The sequence below is a fragment of the Cantharellus anzutake genome, assembly GCF_015039405.1.
Source record: "Cantharellus anzutake strain C23 chromosome Unknown EI90scaffold_11, whole genome shotgun sequence".
NCBI lineage: Eukaryota > Fungi > Basidiomycota > Agaricomycetes > Cantharellales > Hydnaceae > Cantharellus > Cantharellus anzutake.
This window is the reverse complement of record NW_024066961.1, coordinates 1,299,358-1,323,906: the sequence shown is the minus strand read 5'-3', so window position 1 is coordinate 1,323,906 and position 24,549 is coordinate 1,299,358. Positions and strand designations below refer to the sequence as shown.

The window sequence follows — 24,549 nt, the reverse complement described above, 5'->3', positions numbered from 1 at the left end:
AGAGTGAAGAAGAGAGAGAGAGAGAGAGAGAGGGAAAACCAAAGATGAATGCGGAAGCTGCTGATGCTGTGTATCACTTCCTGGCTTCTAACGACCCACTGGCTCCTGCTGTAAGAGAAGCAGTCCAAGTGATCGAGAACGCTATCGACGAATTTGGGTATGTGATTTGCTATCGCTCCATCCGCGGGGTTTTTTGGGTTCATTGTGGCTAACAAGACATTCCGGATATCGTTTCCCCGTTGACCTTTGGATTTCCTATCGGAACTACTTTCCACCCCCCGGTGTATTATGGTGTGATAGAATTGAACATTTGGCGATTAGTTTCAATGGAGGGAAGGACTGTGCGTGGTTATACGTTTATCTTGCTGTATCCTATCTTTGGGTTTGAAAAAGTTGCACTAACGCAATACACCTCCTTCCTTCATTCTCGTCTTCGTGGCCGCCGCCTTGCTTCCTTGCCACCTCGTTCCGGACCGATATCTGTTACCTCATTTATCGATCCAGGCACCGTCCTTCTGCATCTTTACGCCGCTGTGCTCCTCCGTCGTGGACTTTACCATCATCGGAAGTACTCTAACCAGTTATCAAATTCATGCAACACCACCGCGGCTGCTCTCGCCACTAACCACAGCATCCCCAACGGTAATAATTGCACTTACGCGGCGTCCACAACTCCGTACTTGCATCATCATCCTCATCACCATCATTCGTTCTCTTCAGGTTTAGCCACATCTTCTTCCTCACCTTCCTCATCCACCACTTCCCTTGGTCACATTCCGATTCGCCCAATTCTCCATAATCTAGATACTAGCCGACCGCTCATACGTTCCTTGTACGTCATGTGTGAACAACCCTTTCAAGAAGTTGAGAATTTCGTTGAAGAATGCGTAGAGGCGTATGATATTGAACTCGTACGGATGGATGGGTCAATGAAGGATGCCCTTGCTACGTATCTTGGTACCAGTAGCGGTAGTGGTGGCGGCGCGGGTGCTAAGGCGCCAGGGAAGGGTGTAAAAGCTATGTTCATCGGCACGAGACGAAACGATCCTCATGGAGGTAAGTGGTGATCTAAATTAGCAAAAAATTGGTTCTAAAATCAAGTTCCTTTTTCGCTCTCGTTGGCTTTGCCTCCACCTTCACGTTCCTATCTATCGTGGCAACTCGCACTTTTTGGCATGGCCGGCCGTCCATCCGTATTATTTTTGGCGAACGCATTCCCAGCCAAGCTGAGTTTCGTGACTCCCACGGATCCAAGTTGGCCAGCACTCCAAAGGGTTCATCCTATCATTAATTGGACATATCATGATGTTTGGGCGTTCCTTCGGTATTTTGAGATACCGTATTGCTCATTGTACGACCTTGGGTACGTGCCGAATCCACTTTGAACTCGCGCGCAATGGGTTTATTTATTTGCCACAACATCATTAATTCGCTTGGATTGGGCAGGTATACATCATTAGGGTCGGTGTATAATACGTATCGGAATCCGGCGCTCCTTGTGAAGCGGGGGGACGGGGAGGGAGATGGGGCCCAAGGGGAGCCTTGGTCTGTTTATAGGCCCGCGTATGAACTAGTGGATGGGGAGCTGGAGAGGGCGGGGAGGGGGAGGGATGATCCTGCGAAGAGTGCGATGTTACCTCGGTTAATCACTGCATCGTCCACGTCCCCTAGTCCACCTTCGTCGACGCTGATGGAGAACACGTCCACTACTCGGGCGTTCCAAACAACTACAGCGATCGCAATTTGAGTTTGAGAAGTTAGGCCCCCTCATTCGGCTTGTATTCCAACCACCCATTTACACTGTATAGACGCACGCATTGACGTTTGTTTTGTCTTGTTGTCTCACTTTTCGGGCTCGGCATGTATGTAGAGTTAGCTTATATAGCTAGTTAGAGCCACTTAATTCCTTGCTCGCTTGCTTGTACATGTGGAAAAAAGAGTTCGTACATTGACGAGCCTTGACTTGTATAGATTGTGTACGTGGCCAAAACAATCCATCTTCCGCGGTTAGAAGCGCACGTCGTGTTTTTTTGCAAGTGAGTGGCTTAATGGGCCAGCTGGCTGCTCTTCTTACTCTTACACGTGAATTTTGAAGGCGTTAGCCTGCTTCTCTCTCTCCCTCTTTCCCTTTAATCTTCGTTCAGGCTCGTTGTCGATGTCCCTTTACGAGGTCGAACCACTGGGCGGGCTTGACATTGATCGGGATCGGAGAGTGGGGTTCGAGTTGGGGTTCGAGGTTCGAAATCGAATCCATCGGAAAAATGACACGTCAACATATGCAATATGTAGTTAATTTCGGTAAATACACTTCTCCATCTTCTTCCTCTCTCCGAATCTGGATTTGACTTTCCCCTTTCGTTTTTGGAATCTTCCTTTGTTTACATAGTTTTAGACCGCCTCCGCGCGCGGGAGCTTCTCCTGGTAACTACATATGAACCACTAAGCTTTTTGGCCTCTCCGAGGAATAACAAATATCGTGTCAACGAAAACACATGTCTCAATTACGTAAGTTATATTGAACTCCATTTTTGCGTTTCGGAAGCATCCGATACTTAGGTGAACGTGACCAGCCCCTTAATGTTCCAACGCCGGATCACAACTGTACTGGCATCTGGACTGGCAGTGCTCTTCAGCCACTAACCTGCAGTAACCTGATTGATGGACTGTGCACAAAGATGGCTTCGGCACATGGCGCCGTCATTAAGCGCTGTTGCTGGCTGTTCGTTTTGGACGGCGGGTCAGCAGTACCAACGAACCGCCGTTAAAGCGCCACCCTCGTTCGTTGTATTGCCCTGCTGTGCTTTTCTCCTTGCTTTTCTTCCTTTTTCGTTTATCACTTGCCTGTTAGGGATGAAAAGGGGGAGGTCGGTTATGAATTGAAGCACTGCGGAAATTAGTATCTTCATCGTTGCCGCGGGCCACAATCACAAAACCTGAACAACACGAGAGCGATTGGCAAAAAAAAGTCAATTTCTATTGTTGTTGTTGATGATGATGTTGGGTTTGGTTGCTACCAGGGGCAGTAAGACCGCAACTCCGTATGTGATTATTTGATTCTGGGTTGTCATCTATGGTAATTTACTTGAGGCTTTTTAGGGTGTTTGTTCAAGTTTGTGAACACCCTCTTTTCTTCCCTTTTACTTCCCCGTTCAAACCACCATCTTCTCTCTTCCCCTCATCCCTCTCTCTCTCCTCATCTCTCCCTTTCCTTCCTTACTTCCCTATTTCCTTCCTTGTTTCCGACGTGTCTGTGTTATCTCCGACCGATCGTTCTTCCTGCCACTACCACAGCTTGACTTGCTTTCGCTTAAATAGACCACCATCTTTGATCGTTCTCTCGCTGTGCCAAGCGTTGTTGTAGTTTGTACCCCCTCTTCCTTCTTCATTTGCAACTAGCACCTTCAATCTCTCTTCGCTTTCTTTCTCACCTCCCTCAAACGCAGAGCGCCTTTTTCGCAACTCCCGGCTCCAACAATCATGCAGATCGCTGCTATTCCCACTTTCTTCGTCACTTTGTTCATGCTTGTTGCCGTTCTCTCATCTATCGTTGTGGCCGACAACTCCATTCACGAGAACCCGATCTATCAACTCTCCCGCCAAAGACGCCGCCACTTTGAACGTGATAACAAGGCCAGACTCCCTCGAGACCTTCCCTCATCATCCGCTAGTGCAGACATCTCAAACGAAGAGCGCTCTAGCAACGATGACCCAACCACCGATGAGCCCAGGGCTCCAACAGACTCGGACCCCGCTTTCCACCCAGCCTCCTTCCGATCTGCTCGTTCGGGAACACCCCCTTCCTTGTTCAGCGGTAGCTCCTCCATTCCGTTCGGGAAATTCCAATCGTTGGCTCAATCGATGCAAAGGGGTAATCTTCACACCGTCGGATCGGGGTCGGCTGCCCTCAGGGTTCAATCTGGACCTAGCTTTCCTATCAATCAGGGGAGCAGCATTCGGAGCACGATTTTCACGCAGTGGCAGAATTTGAAGAAGGTGAGTTGGAGAGCATTAACTTGTTTTTTTTTTTTGTGGCAATTTTTCGGGTCACTTTGAAGTAATTGATGATGATGATACTGATGAAATTAATTTGTTTGTGTGTGTGTAGGGTGCTGCGTTTGTATTCACTGCGGATATGGACATCGACTGCGATGGGATCGACTACCGATGCCCGGTAAGACAGATTTTATCCTTTCATTTTCCCTCCCCACCATCCTCCTACTCCTTCCTGTTACTCCGCAACCCCGCATTTGTGTTCCGTTTGTGTTCCCTGGTACCTTCCCACCCCTGCCGCTTTTTTCCCCTTCGCCCGCCGGCGCCAATACATTCATATATATTCTAAATTGACGATGTTCCGATCATCATTAAACGATTTTCTTTTTTAATTATCAGGGAAATACCGATGGTCAACCCCAAACGACTTATGGCGCCCTGTCAGCATATTCTGTACCTTGGATCGTTATTCCAGATAGTTTCGTTTCTCAGCATAGCAGTCGACTTCCTGGGAATAATGTTGCCGCTGTTTTATGGTCAGTCTTTTTTGAACACAAAAAAAAGAAGCCTTTTCTGACGCATGAATCCAGCAATGGCAAACTCTTCTATGGTATCCTTGGAGATACCAATGGGGATAGTCCCGAAGTGACGGGAGAAGCGTCGTACCTCCTTGGCAGATCCTGTTTCCCTTCTGATAACCTCAATGGAGGCAAGGGACATGGTTCAGCGGATGTTACTTGTGCGTTTTTGTTTTTGTTTTTGCTTTTTTTTTTTCTTCTTGTTTAATCTTAATTTTTTTTTCCCCCTTAGACATCGTCTTCCTGGGCCAAGACGCCGTCCTTCCACCTTCAGCGATCAACAAGAATTACATCACGGATTTCGGAAAACTTCGCAGTATGGGCGATTCACTTATGAAGGCTCTCGTCAATAACGCTGGGATCTAAACGGGAATTTGTTGTTGTTGATTTCTTTTCTTTTCTTTTTTTTTCTCTCTCTCTCTCTCTCCTCCCTGTTAGTCCCCAGTAGTACGGTAGTGCGGGGCGCGTATGCGTACGGGGGGCGGTCTGAGGTAGCACCACTAGTATGGAGGATCATAGAGTGGTTGTGGCTGCATTGGGAGTTTGCGCCATTCCTATTTCTTTTCTTTTCTTTTCTTCCTTGATGGCAGCCAAAACTTTTTCTCAATTTCAGTTTTCCTTGCTTGCTTCTATCTTCATCCTACTTTTCTTTTTTTCCTTCCACTTACCTCGTACGTTGGCTGTGCCATCACACACGACTGGATTCCATTTCTCCCAGAGGGCTTTCTTTTCCTATCATCGATCTTCTCTTAGCGCTTGCAGTACTCTTGTATGTACACTCACGATGACTGTCATGTTTACATGTCACCTCATCCTATGAGTCACAATTTGTAATCGCCGCTCTCTTGGCCTCGTCAGCTACCGATCCATTAAATAGTCCAGATTATACACAGGGCATATTGTAAGCAAGAAAGAGCAAGAAGCAGGAATCTATGCCGCAACGTAACAACGACAGTGCATTAAGCAAGTCTGCAATTTTTCTGTGTTTCTAGTCAACGGCAAGGAACTCTGCGACGGGCAAAGACGCACCTAGTCAAGATCGGCACGATCAAAAAGGTCCAGAAGTTCTTCCAACTTGAGACCACCTTTGCCCAATTTACCGCCACTCAGAGCGGCCGCAGCCAGCGCTCTCTTCTTCTCTTGAAGCTAACACACACCAAAAGAGAGTGCCAACGCAATACAATGCATTCAGACACAGGAACAACGAAGTACAGTGATTTTGAGAACGCACCTGAAGAATCCTCTGTTCAACAGTATCCCGCACTGTAAGTTTGTATATCGAGACTGGTTTCTTTTGCCCCAGGCTGGAGGCGAGTATGTCAATAAGAAAATCCAATGCCAACATGGCAGAAAATTTGGGTCCTACCGATGGGCTCGATCAAACGCTTGATCCTACAGAAGTTGATGATTCACATCAGCCCGTCTAGATCTGGGAATAAATTCGGGCCTCACCTCTAGAGCAGGGTTCCACCAAAGGTCGACCAGAATAACGTTATTGCATGCCGTCAGGTTAAGTCCTGTAAAAATGAATTTCAAATAGGCTTTTTCTTCTAACTAACGCAACAAACCAGTTCCTCCCGCTTTGAAGGAAATCAAGATAACTCGTGTGGCTTTATTATTACGAATTTGGTTCAATGCCTCCTCTCGCTTGGCGGGGGGCATAGATCCGTCATCTAGACAATCCCATTAGAATCCCTCCAACAAGTCGAACGCTTTCGCAATACTCACATCGACAATACCGTATCCCAGCATTACGTAAGAAAGGCTCAATTAGGTCAAGCATGGAAGTAAACTGGCTGAAGATGATCGTCTTCTGTGGTGGGATTTTTTTGCCGTCCTCGTCAAGCTTGCCACTAGTGCGGGCAAGTATCTGATCGAGGAGCTCCAGGACCTTATTGATCTTGGTCGAAGGAAGCAAATCGAGCTCGTCTCCCACTACATCAGCACCGCTACCGCTTCCGGCACCCCGGCCTCCAACTCGTCTTGATACCGACTTGCGGTTGGCAACCTTCACCACAGTTTTCGCGCATTCGTCACAGTAGTTGCTTTCATGGCTCTTCGGCAGACTTCCCAGATTTATCAGCTGTGTGTCCAGTAATAGTTCCATCACACATACCTGACTTGGCATACAACGCATTCCTTTCCACCAGCAAGATCAACAGCCCCGAACAAATCCGCAAGCTCATCGACTTCCTTGCTCTCTTCCTCTTCCTCCGTTTTCCGCTCTGGTTTAGATTCGATTGCGGCGGCATCTTTGCGATGATCCTTATTGATCAGGGAAGGGTGGTTACACGCTGAAGGAAGGTCAATAAGGCAAAGTCACCAAGTCCGCGAAAGATAACAGCATTCTCCTCACCTTGCCGAAGGCGCAAAAGAAGGACTAACACTTGAGTATAACTCTTTCCGCTGATGTTCCCTCCTGCTTCGATATCTGCCAGTCTATTTGCAGCACGTTCCGACAGCATCTCGTAAAATGCGCGCTCATCGGGATCAAACTCGCACGTCACCACTTCAACAGTCCGTTCCGGAAGAACAAGCAGCGGTTTCCCTTCTATAGTTTGATTCTTTGTCCTTCGGAGCATCGTTGCGCTCAAAACGACCTGAGCGAACATTAATATCGTATGCGGCGCACAAGTATTGAGAAAATTTTCTACGTACATGAAGCCGCTTCATGGCATTAACCGTCTTACCGGCCTTAACTGGTTTGGCGATACGAGCGTTAAATGTATCCCAGTTATTGATAGGCCGTATTCGTAGGAAATGGAAGAAAGGAAACAATTCCTCCACGGAGTTCTGAGGGAAACTCAAGACTACACATGCGGAATGAGAGTTCCAGTTCGAATGACATACCTGGATAGGAGTCCCAGTCAAGACCCATCGATATTTTCCTCTTAAATCGAAACACGCTTTAGCAGCTTTGGTGGACCGGTTTTTGATATTTTGAGCTTCGTCTGTCGGCGAAAATGTTGATATAGCAGCTCCTCGTTGATAGAATGGAAACCATACCCAAAACGACGCGCCAAAATCCAGTTTCAAACAAAGCACACAATGGGCCTTTCTTCGCTTTGGTGGAGGATTTAGCCTTCGCGCGAATACTCTCCTCAATCACAGAGTCATCCGAAGAATCATCGGACTCCTCCCTCAGTGCTTTCTTTTTTCCTGATTCCGTCGTCCCAGCATACTTGGTATGTTCTGAGGCCAACGTAGTGTAAGTTGTTATGACGACATCTACTGTACCGAACACCTTGGGATCTATGGCACATGTTTAGGGGTAGTGATTGCTAGGCTACTGAACTCTATACCTGCAGTCCTTTTTGGCCCATGATGCTGAATGACCCGCAATCCTGGTGCCATTTTTTCGATCTCGGACGCCCATTGCGGCATGACACTTACTGGAGCAACCACCCTGCCAAACCGTCACACGTAAGCCCAAAATCTACAACAGCTTTCAGGACGCACAGCGTTGCCTTTGTATACAGGTTTTTCGCCTTTGCAAGATCAGAACCAGATGGTTTCCCGTCCAATATGCGAGTCACTGTTTGAATAGTCTTTCCGAGACCCATCTGTCGGAGGAACCATGATCAGGATGGGTGTTCTGGCGCGAGGATAGCCAAACATACGTCCTTGAATGCTTAGTCTTAGCATCATGAGCAGAAACTACTTCCCACGTAAGAACTTACATCTGCGAGAATGCCCCCTAATTTCTTCCCAGTCTCTCTCTCACGCATCCAAACCCTGCCCTGGACTTGGTGGGGTAACAACGTTATGCCCTCGCGAAAACCTTCGACCCTAGCTTCCGTTGGATCTACATCATCCAGGTTGAGAGCCCCAATGGCACCGGAAAGAAATTCCCGCATTTCCCTGCTTGCATCCTCTGTAGACTTCGAGAACTCGTACACCTCGGGAACCGAGTCAATGTTGTACGCTTCCCCGTCTTCGAGTTGTGCAGTTAGCGTCGCGGGCTCTGGATGCGGATTTCCACCAAGCGCCTTCACAGGCCCCGAAGAAAACAGAGGCTTTGGTCCATTCTGCGTAAGGTACATGTGAGGACTGTCGGAGACTTGGCGCTAACGAGGACGGTTAGAAAAATTTCCGCCTCCCCTATTTCACGTGGCAAACCTGAGGTTGTCCCCCTGCGGGGACACGCTCTACCACCAGTGGCTTATCGTCTTCTCTCTCCAGCTGAGGAGTTGGTCCGGAGTCTTTAACACGTGGCGATCCACTGAGGAGTACCGCGTCAACTTCATCGTCAGAATTGAGATGGGCTATTTTTGGCTCCTGTGACACAAAGCCGCTCTGATTTAGTGAAGCCTAGATGCTGAGTGCTAATAGAAAGTATCCATCGACAATAAAAACTTACAGATGGCCGCGCCTCCCCGACACCAGGGTAAAGATTCGAATCCTGCATGAACTTGGCGCGCCTTGGTCGCGTGTCAGCAATGAAGAAACTCCGCCAGGAAAAGAGGCTTACAAGGATTCCATTGTTGGTAGGCTCTACACGTTAATAAATGTCTGGATGTAAGGATAACAGTGTGTTTGGGGCAGCAACGCGTATTCTGCTTTCGAAGTTACAACCTGTATCAAACAGTTACAAATAAATACCAACAAGATCCAGGATTACGGTTTCGCCTCAAAGATGTCCCTTACATAATCTAGAGATATTCGTTATTCAGCAACGTGTACGCGCTTCACGGTATTTCGTTTCTGCTGCAGGAGGTTGGGGTGGGTCACAACGCGCAATTGCAGTTTAGGCTGATTTTGTTTACATGTATTGACGCCGACCGACACCTTGTACGGCGCCTTAACTCAATTTCCTACCACAGTGCTCAAACTACGCACTTCCCCGGCCATCATTCTCTCTTGCACACCATAACCTGATGAGCGCACGCCAGACACATCAAATCCGCGAGAATTCCACCAATGGTAGTTTGTACAAGTCTGGCACTTCTAACTTGGCAATACCCGCAAAGCGACCCCCGCCAGCTTTGGCGTCGCCTCTCGCTGCCACCAGTAAATCCAAAAGGAAAAGCATTATTTCCATCTCTTCAGACGACGACGGGGGGAATGAGATCAAGCCACTTGCCGGCCCTTCCGCGCCTAGCACCCGCACGACCCGCGCTATCACGAAGCGAGCGCCCATAAACACCATGAGCGAATACAGGAAGGTACGATATTCGAGCCGCTGAGCCGCGTCGTTGGAAAACTTAGCTGGGACTCCGTTCCTCTAGGAAAATGAAGAGCTTCGACGTCAACTCGAGGTTTATATTCCCGCTTCCATTCCAACCGAAATATTCATTGAATCTCTTCGGTCGTGTTGTTCAGAAATTCAAGTTAAGCAACCAGTCCTCTGTGCACGAAATTGAGCAGCTTCGCCAGCGTCTCGATGAGGTTACTTTCGCGTCACTCAGTCCCCCACTGGCTCTTACGCTTTTCTCAGGTCGAAAAAGGGCTGACGGAGTCTGAAAGTGTAAATCAGCTTTTCATTCTCCCAGCTTTTCCATTGCTGAGTTCCTATCATAGAAGCTCCGCTGCAAGGATGAAGAATTAGATTCCATGAGGGATCAGTTGGCTGGGAGGGTCCCTTCAAACAACGTAAGGATTGCCAAATCCAACCATCTTTTATCTGGCGCCGATGCATAATGACACTCACCTCTCTTGCTTACAAGGCGGCTCTATTAGAATCCCTCCGATCATCCCTCCAATGCCAGATTTGTCTGGAACTCATCAGTAGGCCTCATATGTAAGTGGGCAATAATGTTCAGATAGATCATAAATGACACAACCTACTTAGCATTCCTGGCTGTGGCCATGAATTTTGTGGATTGTGTATACGAGACTGGCTCACCAAATCACAAGCAGGGGCACATGAATGTCCCACTTGCAGGAAACCTATAAGGACTCGTCCCTTCAAGTGCGCGCTAATCGATTGCATTCCTCCCGATAAAAGCTTACCATTTATTAGGGCATACATTCTCCCTTCCGTACTCGAAATTGTGAAAAATGCAACACCGTCCGAACTCGTCACTCCTGTTAAGGCCTCTGCCGACAAGGGAGATCAGCCCCATGGGACCGATCTTTGGGCTGGGATCGACTTCGAAGACGAAGAATCGGAATCGGAAGCCGGTGGAACAAATAGTTCCGAACAAGATGGACAAGCTGCGTCTGAAGTCGAGATCCTTGAAGGGGAGAGCGATGATGACGATGATAACGAGGCAGACGAGCCAGGAGAAGCTGGTCACTGGACCATGCCCGTGCCAATACCAGCGCTCTTCGAACATCCCCAGCTCGAAGTCCAGCGACCAGGTTTATGGAACAACCTAAGTGAGCGTGAAAGAATACTTGTTCGCCGTGGGGCGTCCCTACGGATGATCGAAGAACTGGAGCTCCAATGGTCAGAACAGGATGGTATCACTGGAATCTTGGGAGAGTATCATTATCACTTTGGTTGGAAGATTGCCAGGGACTGGAGGAGGGCTCCTGCCGAAGATCTTGAAACGACTATTCAGGCAAGTACTATTTATCTCGGTTCCCGTTGATAACCAGAACATTTCTCATCTCAGATTACAATGATTGATCACCCCGAGCGTTTTTACTTCAATAACGACGGGTGCATCATCGAGAGAACTTGGACCCGCACTGGTTGAAATTCCTACATCACATTCAGTAATTCGCCGACACCTCTGGTTTTGTAATTGTTCATGTAGCAGTTAGCACAGGTTATGATAATCTCACTGTAATGTGTTTGGCCAGGGATCATGAGTTTTAATAATGCACATGTAAAAATCTATGATATCAACTCTCCGCCGAACCTAACGTCAGCATTTGTCTCCAACCATTCCATCCAGTGCTTCAAATAATCGCTACCCTGAGCGACTGTCGATGAATCTCCAACTACACACTGTGACAGAAGCTGTCATTATTAATGGTGTGTGAATCGCATAACTGGACTCACAAGGTGTCTACGCGGGCGCGTCATAGCGACTGAGAAGGCAGACCATCAGAAAGTTATGTGTGGGCCCCGCAAATTTCATACTTGCCATTCAGCCTTCTCTTCTCCGAAAGAAAACCAACTTCTCTCTTCAACAAGTACAACCATAAACGATGAAGTCACCTACTGCCGCCCAAGTGAATTAAAAACCTCACTTTGTCATTGCTACGGACAAGACTAAGAACGACAGCCTCCTTCTCTCGCCCTAAACCAAACATTAGCCACAGTATTCGGTCGCATGTGGCGGAGCGCTCACCTTGCATCCCATCAACAGTACCGATTTCTAACTCGTGCATCGTGTTACTCAGCATCGAGGTCAACAAAGTGACCTGAGCTTGATAACTTGGATACGTAGCAGATCTTGATCAGGGTACGAATTTCTTTCTGTCCAATAAAACAACCTCACGGAGTGATGACAGCAATTTGGGAAGAAGACACGCCAGCCTTCACCTAACGACTGAAAACTTAGTGACATAGGATGATTCTCCCATCGACTGTACTTGCCAGCATTTCGACCCAGCGTTGTATGATGACTGCTTCGTTCTCGTTACTGCGGCTACCTTCATCATTGCCTTTTCCTCCTTCATCTTCGACCCGCTCGTAGAACTCACAACCTGAAGTGTCGTAGAAGACGATAGGGACGTCCAAGACATCCGCGTTTAGGTTCTCGTCGTCAGATACTCCCGGGAGGTCTTTGAGAAGATGTGATGCCACAGATTCATGAGAGATCAGCTTGGATGAGTATAAAGTAATGGAGGGGAATTCCGCTATAATGGAATGCATCCTAATCTACCCATTAGCTGCACTCGCTAGGTGGTTCGATCATGGATTACCTATACTGAACGGTCAGCATACGCTTAACAGACGGGCCCAACATAGCTTCTAGGCGATCGAAGAGGGTGACCTCCAGTGACTCTGATGGTCGTAAAGCCATCGATCGTGCCGATTCCGTGTGTTTCGCCACTGCCTTCGCTTTACTTGTCGATGTCGTCTTCACTTTTGGAGATGCATTGGACGAGGTCATCGACATGATCGTTGGGGGGAGCTGCAGCGGATCCCCAGCAAGAATCAGCTTTTGACCCTTCAAGATAGGTATCCAGCAAACCTACAATTGACAACACATGAGTCGTGATAAAGAATGAGAACGCAAATTCCTCACCGCCTCGAGTGCTTGCGTAGCCTCATCAATGATGACGACATCAAATCTGGCATGCTGCAACTGGCGGCCGCCTGATGAGTGACAGGTTGCGAAAACAATCTGTGCTTTTCCGAGGGCACGCTTCACAATATTCCCTTCCCGTTTGCGGTACCTGGTGTACAATATGGGTTTGCGGTTGTTCACGAATTCCATTGACCTACTCTTTCCGCAATTCCCTGATTTCCTCCCACAATTTCTTCCTCTCTGCGCCTCTTGGCCTGTTCTTACCCTTCCCTGCCAGGATTTTCATTGCATCTTCGATCTCGGCTTTAACATCGTTTGCCAATGCACTTTCCTCCGATTTAGATGCCTGTGAATCAAGAGTAGAGTTATGCAAGGACGCGAGGACACGGGCTGGGTGTCCAATCCTAGTCAGATGAATGTCATAAGGTATTAATCTCTCAAGCAAATTATCTGAAAATCCTTTGAGACTTTGGCGGTTCCGGTGCCGAATGCGGAACACTCACCGACAGCCAAGTTTGACGCGCCACAGACTAGTACTCTGTTGTCTTGCCGTATGAGGTGGCGGATGACTTCGACCAGTGTGTGTGTTTTCCCTGTCTGATAAGAACGTTCGTGGCACTTGTCGAGTTATTGGAGAAGGAACTGACTCCTGGTGGTCCATGAATCAGCGCAACTTCAGAAGCCTCTAAGCAGAAACGAACAGCCTCCCGTTGGCTGTCGTTCAAGGACTGGTCATAAAACGTGAATGACTCGAGCGTCTTTGGTGGTGAAGGAGTCGAAATCCCAAGTAGTACATCCACGAGAGTGGTTCTTCTTATTGGGGGTCTTGCCCTGGCTTTCTCATCCTAAGAAATATTGATTCACTGGCTTATTGTGGTCAATCAGGCAATAGCTCTCACCGTATTGGTATGCAGAATGGTTGCCTCCAGTGAAGATATGGCAGAATCCATTCTGAAGCGGCGCTACGATGAGGGGTGAGATATTAGGGGTGGCAATCCTACGCGCACCGGTCAAATGTGATACTGTTAGCAAGCTTCAATCTACATCAGTATTTGTTTGTCAGTTCAGCTTATATTTAGGCCGTACACCTCACAATATGCATTTCTCGGGGATATCCAAATCATCGCGCCCATCCACAGGATCAACCGCAATAACTATACGCGTATCTGTAACCTGCTTCACTTAGTAGCGGCACTGCCTGCCCATCGGTGACTAGAAACCTTATACACGACGCCCTCCATAGCAGAAATATCAGAATCTGCTCTTTTAGCGGCTTTGATTGATGATTTCTTTCCCCTGCTAGACTGTAGAGACGCATAATCATCAATTCGCGCAAGATCACCAGGCCGAAAGGTGTGCGGAGGAAACAGTGGCGTGGAATGATACGCTGAAGGACGCTCCAGTTCAATTAGGCTGTTGAGCAATTTCTTGGTAAATCGCAAAGGGCACAGAAGAGTAACGATCACTCGACCTCTTTCCTCCGAGACCAATACTTATTTCAACGACGCCGAGTCCGGTTAAGGCAAGGCCCCTGCTCTCGAGAAGCTTGGGGCTACAAGCGCTGACAAGGAGTGCATTTCTGTCTACTTCTGCCTTGCGTTCTTTTTCAAGGAGCTCTTTTTGCCTATCAAAGAACGCCTTCAGCAGGTCGTTTGTGCTCATGGTTTTGACTTGGTGTGGTAGGTTCACCAGGGAATTGCCCGATTTGGTGGAATTGTCTATTCAAATGTGGATCTCCGATGCCGGCCCTGAGTAAATAATTTTAAAATAAAAGAAAACGAGGCCTTGACACGTCGCCTGCGCAATGATCAAATTTCAGGTATAATGCCCTCGGACGTTCCAAAGCCTATCGCATCCTTAGCGCATCCAACTGAAAGATGGGAAGAGCTATTTCTTGAACAGTTCGGTGCGTCGTTTCCCAAATCGTTTGAGTTTCGCATGACAACGGTTTTAAACGCAGATCTCATGGCTGCAGCCATGAAAGAAAAGGCCTCTCTAAAAGCTCGCATTTCTGAGCTCGAACGAAAGGCTCGTCGGCTCATTTTTTTGGTATGCAATATATACTGACTTGCCTGACAGGTTTCCGACTCTGAGCTGATAATCAAAAACTTGAAAAATGATGACAAACCAAGATTTAGTTACAGTGTGCCCACTTGTCTTCTACCCATTTTGCATTATAGTTCTCATTATTTAGTAGGATGATACGCCTTTGGTTTTATGCCTGCTAGATGGCGACAGATACATTCCAAGCGAGGATTATCTGTCCCAGGGAAGTGAAGGGGGTCGAAAATTTGCGGCTCGTTTATCCCAGAATATTTTCGCCCACATCGGGCGGAAGAACGTGCAGCTCGTTACGATGTCATACTACAACCACAGAGGGCTTATGGATGCACTAAACTCCAGCCGCGCTTGCTACCCTCGTGAATTCAACGATTTCGTGAATGGATTCAACCAATCGACACCTTTATTCACCATGACCGATGTTGGGCATGGCAAGGAGGCAGCGGATGCTAAGATTCGAGGTGGGTCTACTCAATATTTGAGCGTATCGTGCCCTGACACATCTCAGATATGCTGATACTTTTTGCTCGCCTCCCTCAAACTCGGAGAGTATACTTCGGAGGTGCAGTTCCCATCATCGTAGTGGAGACTGGCATTGACATCGCGATCAGGTGGCCACGATGGGGGTTATGCCACGGTGTTGAGAAGCATGGACATTGAAGGATTACTGGACAAGGTTGTGATAATTCAGGGCTACAGTAGGCTTGCCCGTGCCATAGAAGATTTAAGATTGCCTCGACTCGTCATTGATGGGTTGTTTCTGCGGTCCCGACTTAACACGAGGGACTACTTTGTTCGACACAGAGGCCGTTCTGCGTCTCCTGGAAACTGGTCACGATCGTCTGAGTATGACCGTAGGCTGCCACCCTCTCGCTACAGGCATCGATCCCCATCTCGTCATTCACAATCCCTTACTCCCGATCTCGACATCTCAATGTTATCGATGGACGTCAGTTCATCTGATGAGGAACCCGCCTCTAGCATTGGCGCCAATCCGCACAGGGCATGTACACGACTCTTCGTTCTTGAAATTTTTATTGACTGACCTGTTCCTGTTAGTCCATTCTTGATCGTAAGTTCATTTCTCTCTACAATCGTACTCTTTGTACTCAAAATCTTCAAATTCATAGAATTCCCCTCCATTTGGTATCGTACTCCGTTATACCCAGAGGATAGCTTGTTGATTTTGCTTCATAGCGTTTCGTACTATCTTTTGCCCTCAAAATGTCCCAGAGGGGTACGTCCACGCTTCATCTTGCCATCTGCATTGACCTGACTAATTCTGAACCCAACTAGAGGGATTGTCGATTTTCTCACAGCTATGCACTCCTGGCCACGCAGCTAAAACAGCTAAGGGCAGAGGTAATCAAAATTACATGCCCCAACTCCAGAAATGGCAAGTGTGACAATCTTAGCGTGTTGTTTTGCACACTTACCCGCACCGTGTGTAGGCAAATATTGCAATGAATTTCCGGAATGCCCCTTCTTCCATCATGATAAGTTAAGAAATTAAGTGACTGGACGTCATTGCCCATGATGCGATTGCAGACGCTCATGTGTCAATGAACACCGTGCGGATTTACTCGTATCGTGATGGTTTGTACACCGTACACTTTATCTTCAATTGAACTAGCGAGACCTCCTATCAAATTATTGAGAATGAGTAACAAGTTGAAATGCAACGGAATTGAAGTGTAATAGGTCAATGAACTTCAGGCATTGGTGGAGGCAGCACTATTGAAGTTGGAGGAAAGAAAACGCCACCCCTAAGTCTGAGCAACGTGTCGTGACGCTACTTCCTTGAAAGTTCGCTCCCCATTTTGAAGGCAATGTCGCGATCCATATCTCTGGAGTCCTGTGAGCGATGTTGTAACTGTTGCTTTGTATTGTTTTCTCGGTGTTTAGCCCCAAACCATGCGCCTCCGGCGAGGGTGCACACAAACCCAACAGTGTTCATCGGTGTGATGCGCAAATTGAAAATGAGGATTGCCAACGCGACGGTAAGTACTTGCTTGATGTTTGCTAAGTAAGCAACAGATCTCCTTTTAAGATGCATAGGATGACGACGAAGAACCCTCGTACCCGCAACTGACATAGCGAGTGCCCCAACTTTCCCACTCGCCGTGAAGCTAGCGTAATTCAGCCCAAACGCCAAGAGACCGTTCAGAACCAGCGATGCATATCCTGCAGGGCTTATACCCTTGGATCCGCCGGGCCCGCCACGGGCAGCGAATTCCCACAGCCGCTCAAATTCTCCAGACAAGTAGATATAGACCACGCATTGTGAAAATGCTAGTAGGCTCATACGGTATAATAAATCTAACGGGTGTAACTTGATGGGGCTCTTCAAAGAAACGGAGGCGTGGGCAGAGGACGGCCAGAAGTAGGCTATGGAGGCGAGGGGACGAGTCTGAAGGGCATGAGATACTATTCCTTTGAGGGATGCGAGGAAAGTCCCCAGAAGCGTAAGGAACAATCCCCATGGGGTGAAGTAATAGTCCCCATATGTGGCTAGTCCAACTCCGATAATGACGGGTGCGAGCGCGAAAACTTGATTGCGAGAGACAGTGGTATTGAACATGAAATATGATAATATCAGTGTGAAAAGCGGTGACAGTCCTCGTACAACTTGATGAAACTGAAAGCAGATCAGGAATAAAGGCGTGATTATAATGGAACGACTTACTGGAACGGTTACAAGCTTGAGTGAGATATTTGAGAGCGCAACGTTAATCGTGTACAAAAAACTGAAAGCTGCAAGAATGAGGTGTTGTGATACATCTAGCTGAGCAACGTGCTTCAAAATTGCAGATGTTAGAGTACATCAAGAGAAGAGATATGAGATCACTGACAAAAACATGCTTTTTATGGAGTATAGTGCACCCAATGAAGCTGAAAAGGGCGTGAATTGCGGTGAGAGTATAAGGAAAGGGGAAATTGACGAGCAATCCCTTATTGTAGAGTGTGAGAGCAAGGTTGAAGAAGAAAAAGAGGCTCAGCCAGTAGAACGAGCTGTCTTTGGCGGGGGCAAAAGCGACCCTGTGCTGCCGGCCCGGGCCGGCAGTCTTGGCGGGTCCGTGCCAAACCTGAGATGTGGGAATAGAGGACAACAGAGACGCTTGAACCTCCCGGGGCACAAAGATACGAGGTGATCGAGTCCTGAGGGGAGTGCGATGTCTCGATGGACCGGGAATGGTGGCAATTGGAGGAGAAAGCGATTCGGGATTGAAACGTGTGAATCGCGTTATGGAGTCCATTCGTGAGTGCCTCGAAAGTTGTTCGGGCGGTACATAGTGGGAACTAATGACGGGGAAGGGAGTATGGGATATACGAAGAGGTGCAGCAAAAGGCTTCTGTTTATCTTGCTGAGAAGGGATGAAGGATGAGGGCCTAATTGTTGAGGTTTGACTCTTGATTGGGGATGTCATATCGATGGGACTACTATAGTCCTCGGACTGTTGAGGAGTGGTAGGACTTGAAGTTGGAGTCCATTCAAAATCAGTGTCGGTGTCTAACAGGCTCCTGTCGTCGTATGCCAACTCGCCAGCTACATCTTGGGAAGAATTTAGAACAGCACCCGGCCAGCTTTTGGAAGGAGGAATATGAGAGGAAGAATTTGAAACGAGAATATCTTGGAACCCTTGGGATACTCGGCTGCGCTTATTTGACGGTTTCTGCATCCCCAAGGATGATTCAAAAGCGTGGAAAGGCCTATCAGGGTCAAAGAGCTTCTCATCTGGAACAGGGGGAGTTTCTGAAAATAGTGCCACATCCCTCTCGCCTACAGTCCCTCTAGTGCCTTCTCCAGTGCACCTTGTCCAACAGAAGGAAGAAGGCGGAAGGTGTTACCAAAATTGGAGGTTGACAGCCCATTTACAATTCACTTACATTTCAACTTGCAGGGAGGCGGTCCCCTCTTGTAAGCGTGCGCAGAAGATGGATCTCCGAGCTCTGGCAGTGCTGTCTTACAAGAGACCGTGGGGTGTGAATATTGGCGCTAGGGACGGTGCGGAGCGGATATTCATGGCAGCTATCGGGACTAAGCGCGTTTCATCCAGAACCCTTTTCACGATCCGACTGGAATATCCGTCATCCGAATTGGGACGACGGAATCGCAGTCCTGTGCGCCCGCTCCACCGAGACTCTGCAATGGCTAGAGGGAAACACTTTTCCCTCGCCAACGAACCGTAGTGCCTACGCGCACGCTGGGCACACACCTCAGTCATAGACCTCGCATTTGCCAACGCAACAGCCGAAGGCGCAGGCGTTCTCACAAATTACTTCGTTGATTGTTGTCTATCGGACCATCACGCGTTAACATTTTTGCTAGGCTCCCCAAGAGAAAGTGTGGAAAACCCATGCGACACCAAACTCAACTGGAAACACGCTGATGCGGAGGAGTTCAAAAAAGCCGTATGGGCTGAAATGGAGCACTCCAGCCGCGAGTTGTCATCACTAATACAGACCACTCTAAACAGCACCCGCCCATCCGCAGCGCCGCAAGGACTCGACCACGCTATGGAGCTCATACAAGGCCTCCTAGATAGGGCGGCCACCGAGTCAGTTCCCCTGCGTAGACCAAGCAAAGCCTCAAAACCGTAGTGGAACGAAAGCTTGACTAAGGCCTACCGTGACTCCACCCGGGTTTCCCGGGGGCCCTGAAGGCCTGGATGGAAGACTTCAACCGCCCTTCCATATTCCTAGCCGACCGGGTCAAAGGTCTCTGCAAGGAGACCCGGCGCGACATAAGGAGGGCCAAATGAGATTACCACCGGAAACTCACGGAGGAAGCTAGCCCCCGGAACGTGTGGAAGTTCAGGAAATGGACAAAATGCCAAAGAACGTACAACTCCCCACCCATCCAACGGGGCAACGACCTCCCTCCGGCTGTGTCGCATGAAGAAAAATGCAATGAACTCCGTACACACCTTTTCCCACGCCCACCAACGCTCTCCAACGCTCCGCCCATATCACTGGATCCGAGGAACGGACATGGAATATGTCAGGGTCACGAAGAACGAAGTGAGGAATGCCATTTACAACTCAACCCCTTGTTAGAATTCTTGGTATTATGGTGTTCGCTATGACCAACTCACGTTTGGTGATGTTGAGTCGTGTGGCGTTTAGATTTACACCTATTGCCTTTCTTGGTGGCGTCCGTGCCAAAGTCAGTGCGCATTCATAGCGCCTGACTATAAAACCCCAATTTTTGGACAACCCAACCTTCCCTCAGTTCACGTACAACGGGACTGAGGTATGTTGGTTATAAATCATGTACTAAACATTAGTCCACCAGCGATAAACTCGCTAGGTGATTACTTTTTAATCTATTCCAGTTCACGTACAACGGGACTGAGCGATAAACTCGCTAGTCCAACATTTCGTCTAATACCCCTCAGGTACCTCGGGCTTCACAGGCAGGGCGTGATGGACGATTCCACCTCGTAAGACTTTGCGGGGACTCTGGCTACCACCCCAAAGCCTGGAGAATGGCAATCGCAGCGCGGCTATTCACTCCTGAGATCGAACCGACTCATTCAGTTGCTGGAAGCCTTGGGCAGGGCTTTGGGGAGAGTCCAAGCACGCAGACTATCCTACATAGCAGCCAAGCATCGTCTTTTCCCCACGGCCAAATACGACATGATTCCAGGCAGATCGGCACAAAATGCTCTAATGAGCATCGGGCACGACATCGGGCAGTAGGACCAGCTTAGCCCCATCTCAACGGGCGTCCCCTAAGGGTCTTGCGTCTCCCCCATCTTGGCAGCTTACCTCACAGCTCCCATGACCGGAGCGATAGATGCGGAAGTACACAACAGATGCGGAGCTGAACACCTTAGCCAAATAAGCCTTTTCCCTCTCACCCTCTATGTAGACGACGGATACATAGCAACTCAGCTCCCTCACAGGAAAACCCACCAAGATAGTACAACTAGCATTCCAGGGGCATAAGCGAGAGAGGTCATAAAACTGACCAAGTTAAAAATGAACTGATGCATTCCTCGCGCACAAAACAGGTAGAAACGCAGGCCTAGGCCCGTCGATATCTATCCCTACAAACGTGGAGGGAGTAACTAAAACCATCTCACCCCTCGACCTGATATACTACCTGGGAATCTGGTTCGACCCTCACCTGAGGTTCACAGAACGCGTCACAAGAGCGACAGAAGGCCGCAAACACTGCAGAAGCACTGAGGATGTTGGGAAACTTAGTCAAGGGCCTACCCCACACCCACCTCCGCTAGATGTACCAAGGAGCAATCCTACTGATCGCCCTCTACGGCCTACCCGTATTCTGGAAACCCAAAAGCCCATGCCATCACCAACACCCTTTCCAAACTCCAGAACAAACGCCTGCGACTAATAACCGGTGCCTTCAAAGCCATCAGCGTCCAGGAAATGGAGATCGAGGCGTCGATTCCATTGATGGCATATACCTCGAGTATAGGGCTCACATGGAAGCGACGCGACTAGCCCAACTACCTGACGACCATCCCATCATCTGCAGACGTTACCCTCGGCAGCGCAGGCTTACCAACCCAACTACACCCCTCCTCTCCCTCCACACAACCCAAACGCACGGTACAGGACCAACCCGCAAGAGAAATCCAAGACTTGCATGACCCGGATCTCTGAACGGATGATCCAAGGAACCGAGAGTGTCCACCCACTGCTGGAAGTCCCGTGGCACCCAGCGGAACCGGACCTCACGGGCCACATCCAGACCTTCATACCGGACGACTCGCCAGAAAGGTCATTCAAGGAAGAATGGATGAACGACCCCCTGGGATCCGTAACTGAACACGAGATAACCCGGACTACCTCTTCGTCTACTACTCGGATGGCTCCTGCATCGAAGAGGATGGGAAGAGGATGGGAAGAGAAGGGGGAGTTACAGTGTAGTCGGGTATACAATGGGCGAAACTGTCTTCGAGTCCCAAGGGGCGATCGGAGAACATGGAAGACGAATCTATTACACATAAGCCTAATCGCATAGTCTTCTACGCGGATAACACAGCAGCGCTGACGCGCATATTCCAAGCCAAGCCAAGCATGGCACAAGAACTCTCCAGAGAGTTCAGAAAGGGCTCGTACATGATAATGACAACATCAAGATCGCGTTGAGCTGGTGCCCAGGCCACTGCGGAATCGCAAGAAACGAAAAAGCGGACCGACTAGTCTGGCGCCATTACAGTAGAAATCGCAAATCCCTATCCTTTGTAGAAGGACTGTGCAAGAGGGAGATGGAAGAAGCATGGGAATACCCCGCGTTCCGGCTTCTGTGCAGCGAACCGCAGCGAACCACATCCCACATTAAAAACGACCAACTGCCTCAGGGAGCTGGATCGCAGAACATTCAGCCGTACGGTTCAGTTCCTCACGGGGCACGCCCACGTAGAGAGACATTACCACCGCTTCAGGATATATGCTGAGAACAAGGAATGCCAATGCGGTGCCGAGACACAGACCAGACGTCACATGTTAACAGCATGCCCACCGCTCAGGAAACACCTCCTGGGTAATGTGGGAAGCTTGAGACAATGGCCGTACGAAAAACTCAAGGGGAGACCTAAGGGTATCACCAAACTGGCGAAATTCCTGAAGGTGCCGGAGACGGACCCAATCCCGAATGGAATTCAGAGAAAGGATGGAACGGAGGACTATAATTTCCCCATCATAGTTAGATACAGACGCCAATCCCGAGGACTACCCATACGACGCTACCCACCACCCTGCGTTGACTGTCTGCCACGTGATAATGGGGTAGCGGAGTTGTCCGAACTTATTGCCTCCACCTCTTCCCGATCCACAACCCTTGGCTTAGCATCCCCTGGCTCGCCACAGCACATCAACAGGAGGTTTTCCTGTTACGCGTCATACACATCAGACCGTGCTATTATGTCTTTATACACTACCGCACAGAAGGCGAAGCGTCGCGCGACCCACACGCGTCCTGAGCTCACAGACGAGCAAAAGCAGGAAATAAAGGAGGCCTTTGAGCTGTTTGACACTGACAAGGACGGGGCAGTGGATTATCACGAACTGAAAGTCGCGATGCGGGCTTTGGGCTTCGACTTAAAAAAGCCTGAAGTTCTGAAGATATTAAGAGATCACGATAAACACGGGCATGGCTTGATGGAATTCGAGGACTTTGCTAAAATAAGTGAGTCCTTTCAATCCGCCCCTCCAATGTTGCTGAATTCAACGCGACCCACACTAGTGAGCGAGCGGATACTCTCGCGGGATCCAATGGAGGAAATAAGACGAGCATTTCAATTATTTGATGACGACGGGAGTGGGAAGATTAATCTCAGAAACCTGCGACGTGTTGCGAAGGAGTTGGGAGAACCACTAGACGACGATGAATTGTAGGTCGTGTTATTTGTTCTTAACAATTGCTCATGTCATATCATAGGCAAGCGATGATCGACGAGTTCGATCTGGATCAGGACGGAGAAATTAACGAGCAGGAATTTTTTGCAATCATGACGGATGATGCTTAACACTTTCCCAATACGCAACCGAGTTTATAATCTCTACTGTTTTGATATGTACCCACCCGTTCATCATCACTGTACATCCATCGTGCTTAATACTGCAGGTTTAATTCACTCACATACGACTTGAACCGTAAGGTGTCGCTTCAGGCTCAAATCCCCGGACTGATTCATTCTGATTTGTTTGGGCCCACATCAGCTTTTCCAACCTCTACTAAAGCCTCGAGACTAGTTTGGATAAGCGCACAAAGCGCACCACTGATGTTCCCAAGTACGGCACCGTATGCGGGGAGCAGTGGCCATGCCTGACATAATCGCAGATCAATCGTGAGCCTGTGGGACGGAGTTCGCCGCTTACCTGCCACGGTCTATCCCAATCAAGTGCAAGGGGGATAGCGGCTAACCAGGCCCCAACTAGGACTCCGATTATAGGGTAAACAATGAAACGTTCCGAAGGAAGACCTGTCCTGGTCGCGCGGGGCATTTCAGTCCCTGGACCTCGGGTAACCAGAGGCGATACATACTTTAATTCGGAGAACAATCGAACCCATATGAGCTTGTTGGCTGCTGAAGCTGCATCAAAGGTAGTCCCAGGCCGCCCGGGGCTGGGGGGATTGTATATGGTAACATGAGGTAAGGGTAAGGTGTAGACGGGCGCAAAGGTGATGAGAAGAGACAACAATAAAGAGAGTGACAACGTCTCCACGACATGGCTTAGATAAAGTCAACACTGACTGATCCTTAAGTTGACCTGTGGCATACCTGGCAATAGGCGCTCCGAATAAGATTAAAGCTAACATCATTATTGGAACCATTCCGATTGTCACCATCCATGCATTCCTCATGCTCTAGTTGCACAAAGGGAGTGACAGGCTATAGTTTCCATGATCATGGATCTGAGCTGTCAACTCACTGCTAATTTCTCCCTCACTCTTTGCTCAGTATCCTCGGTGGTAGCTCCGCGCTCACTCAGCCACCATGCCCTGACCCATCCTGACCACCACATGGCGACCATGGCTGCTCCCAATACCATCCATGTGATGGTCAAAGCTGGCTTCGAGGTCAACGGCTTCAGGAACTCAGCCTGTGGCCTGTCGAGTGAGGTACGCGGCTCAGGAAGTTCAATGCCAAGATATATGGAAGAGCGTGGAAGGAAGAATGCAGTAAAGAGAAGAAGGAGGGAGTAGGTTCCAAGTATGGATACGCATTGAGCCAAAGGAAAGCACCTATCCTGCACCGCAAAGGTTGGAGACTTCGGCACGCGACTTTTGC

At 48.8% G+C, this 24,549-nt stretch overlaps 10 protein-coding genes across 10 annotated transcripts; 6 read left to right on the top strand and 4 right to left on the bottom strand.

Moving 5' to 3' along the window:
* Positions 1-17: 17 nt before the first annotated feature.
* Positions 18-769, top strand: EI90DRAFT_3046282 (uncharacterized protein). Its single transcript, XM_039059468.1, has 3 exons — positions 18-157; positions 301-642; positions 721-769. The coding sequence occupies exons 1-2, from the start codon at positions 45-47 to the stop codon at positions 386-388; spliced, it is 201 nt and encodes a 66-aa protein (XP_038919403.1). The 5' UTR covers positions 18-44; the 3' UTR covers positions 389-642; positions 721-769.
* Positions 770-821: 52 nt separating this feature from the next.
* EI90DRAFT_2810604 (uncharacterized protein) lies at positions 822-1,609 on the top strand (the record flags this gene model as incomplete). Its single annotated transcript, XM_039053531.1, has 4 exons — positions 822-963; positions 1,003-1,056; positions 1,222-1,363; positions 1,447-1,609. Coding segments are annotated over 4 exons (501 nt in total), but the record flags the coding sequence as incomplete, so codon positions are not given.
* Positions 1,610-3,768: 2,159 nt separating this feature from the next.
* EI90DRAFT_3046279 (fungal chitosanase of glycosyl hydrolase group 75-domain-containing protein) lies at positions 3,769-5,384 on the top strand. The gene is given in 6 exon segments (XM_039059467.1): positions 3,769-3,993; positions 4,106-4,171; positions 4,390-4,526; positions 4,581-4,729; positions 4,801-5,134; positions 5,147-5,384. 5 exon segments carry the CDS (start codon positions 3,859-3,861, stop codon positions 4,932-4,934), a joined length of 621 nt encoding a protein of 206 aa, XP_038919401.1. The 5' UTR covers positions 3,769-3,858; the 3' UTR covers positions 4,935-5,134; positions 5,147-5,384.
* A 24-nt stretch (positions 5,385-5,408) lies between these two features.
* EI90DRAFT_2969208 (SNF2 family N-terminal domain-containing protein) lies at positions 5,409-8,611 on the bottom strand (the record flags this gene model as incomplete). The annotated part of the gene is made up of 15 exons (XM_039055641.1): positions 5,409-5,548; positions 5,598-5,714; positions 5,800-5,872; positions 5,935-5,960; positions 6,021-6,085; positions 6,137-6,241; positions 6,297-6,634; positions 6,685-6,862; positions 6,925-7,168; positions 7,227-7,361; positions 7,419-7,519; positions 7,575-7,820; positions 7,871-7,974; positions 8,028-8,131; positions 8,249-8,611. 14 exons carry the CDS (start codon positions 8,609-8,611, stop codon positions 5,598-5,600), a joined length of 2,199 nt encoding a protein of 732 aa, XP_038919400.1. The 3' UTR covers positions 5,409-5,548.
* An 834-nt stretch (positions 8,612-9,445) lies between these two features.
* Positions 9,446-11,104, top strand: EI90DRAFT_3119834 (uncharacterized protein; the record flags this gene model as incomplete). Its single annotated transcript, XM_039063251.1, has 8 exons — positions 9,446-9,733; positions 9,797-9,826; positions 9,891-9,956; positions 10,006-10,035; positions 10,089-10,160; positions 10,235-10,308; positions 10,360-10,479; positions 10,531-11,104. The coding sequence occupies 8 exons, from the start codon at positions 9,446-9,448 to the stop codon at positions 11,102-11,104; spliced, it is 1,254 nt and encodes a 417-aa protein (XP_038919399.1).
* EI90DRAFT_3279955 (P-loop containing nucleoside triphosphate hydrolase protein) lies at positions 10,944-14,442 on the bottom strand. The gene is made up of 18 exons (XM_039066723.1): positions 14,190-14,442; positions 13,939-14,131; positions 13,812-13,891; positions 13,726-13,758; positions 13,618-13,669; positions 13,366-13,563; positions 13,222-13,315; positions 12,916-13,168; positions 12,716-12,866; positions 12,390-12,661; positions 12,061-12,340; positions 11,963-12,006; positions 11,813-11,898; positions 11,712-11,761; positions 11,606-11,645; positions 11,521-11,549; positions 11,239-11,466; positions 10,944-11,217 (listed from the first exon to the last, which is right to left on the bottom strand). Exons 1-17 carry the CDS (start codon positions 14,378-14,380, stop codon positions 11,353-11,355), a joined length of 2,160 nt encoding a protein of 719 aa, XP_038919398.1. The 5' UTR covers positions 14,381-14,442; the 3' UTR covers positions 10,944-11,217; positions 11,239-11,352.
* A 7-nt stretch (positions 14,443-14,449) lies between these two features.
* EI90DRAFT_194794 (uncharacterized protein) lies at positions 14,450-16,285 on the top strand. Its single transcript, XM_039052365.1, has 9 exons — positions 14,450-14,624; positions 14,694-14,746; positions 14,798-14,863; positions 14,916-15,240; positions 15,288-15,341; positions 15,391-15,851; positions 15,910-16,016; positions 16,078-16,175; positions 16,231-16,285. The coding sequence occupies exons 1-6, from the start codon at positions 14,543-14,545 to the stop codon at positions 15,822-15,824; spliced, it is 1,014 nt and encodes a 337-aa protein (XP_038919397.1). The 5' UTR covers positions 14,450-14,542; the 3' UTR covers positions 15,825-15,851; positions 15,910-16,016; positions 16,078-16,175; positions 16,231-16,285.
* A 189-nt stretch (positions 16,286-16,474) lies between these two features.
* Positions 16,475-18,177, bottom strand: EI90DRAFT_3046265 (triose-phosphate transporter family-domain-containing protein). The gene is made up of 4 exons (XM_039059466.1): positions 17,632-18,177; positions 17,466-17,576; positions 16,862-17,417; positions 16,475-16,801 (listed from the first exon to the last, which is right to left on the bottom strand). Exons 1-4 carry the CDS (start codon positions 18,034-18,036, stop codon positions 16,572-16,574), a joined length of 1,302 nt encoding a protein of 433 aa, XP_038919396.1. The 5' UTR covers positions 18,037-18,177; the 3' UTR covers positions 16,475-16,571.
* A 4,501-nt stretch (positions 18,178-22,678) lies between these two features.
* On the top strand, positions 22,679-23,283 carry EI90DRAFT_2911934 (Ca2+-binding EF-hand protein; the record flags this gene model as incomplete). Its single annotated transcript, XM_039054439.1, has 3 exons — positions 22,679-22,943; positions 23,001-23,148; positions 23,196-23,283. 3 exons carry the CDS (start codon positions 22,679-22,681, stop codon positions 23,281-23,283), a joined length of 501 nt encoding a protein of 166 aa, XP_038919395.1.
* A 209-nt stretch (positions 23,284-23,492) lies between these two features.
* EI90DRAFT_2825370 (GPI biosynthesis protein family Pig-F-domain-containing protein) lies at positions 23,493-24,508 on the bottom strand (the record flags this gene model as incomplete). Its single annotated transcript, XM_039053584.1, has 5 exons — positions 23,493-23,582; positions 23,636-23,744; positions 23,802-23,990; positions 24,040-24,125; positions 24,191-24,508. Coding segments are annotated over 5 exons (792 nt in total), but the record flags the coding sequence as incomplete, so codon positions are not given.
* Between the last annotated feature and the right edge of the window lie 41 nt (positions 24,509-24,549).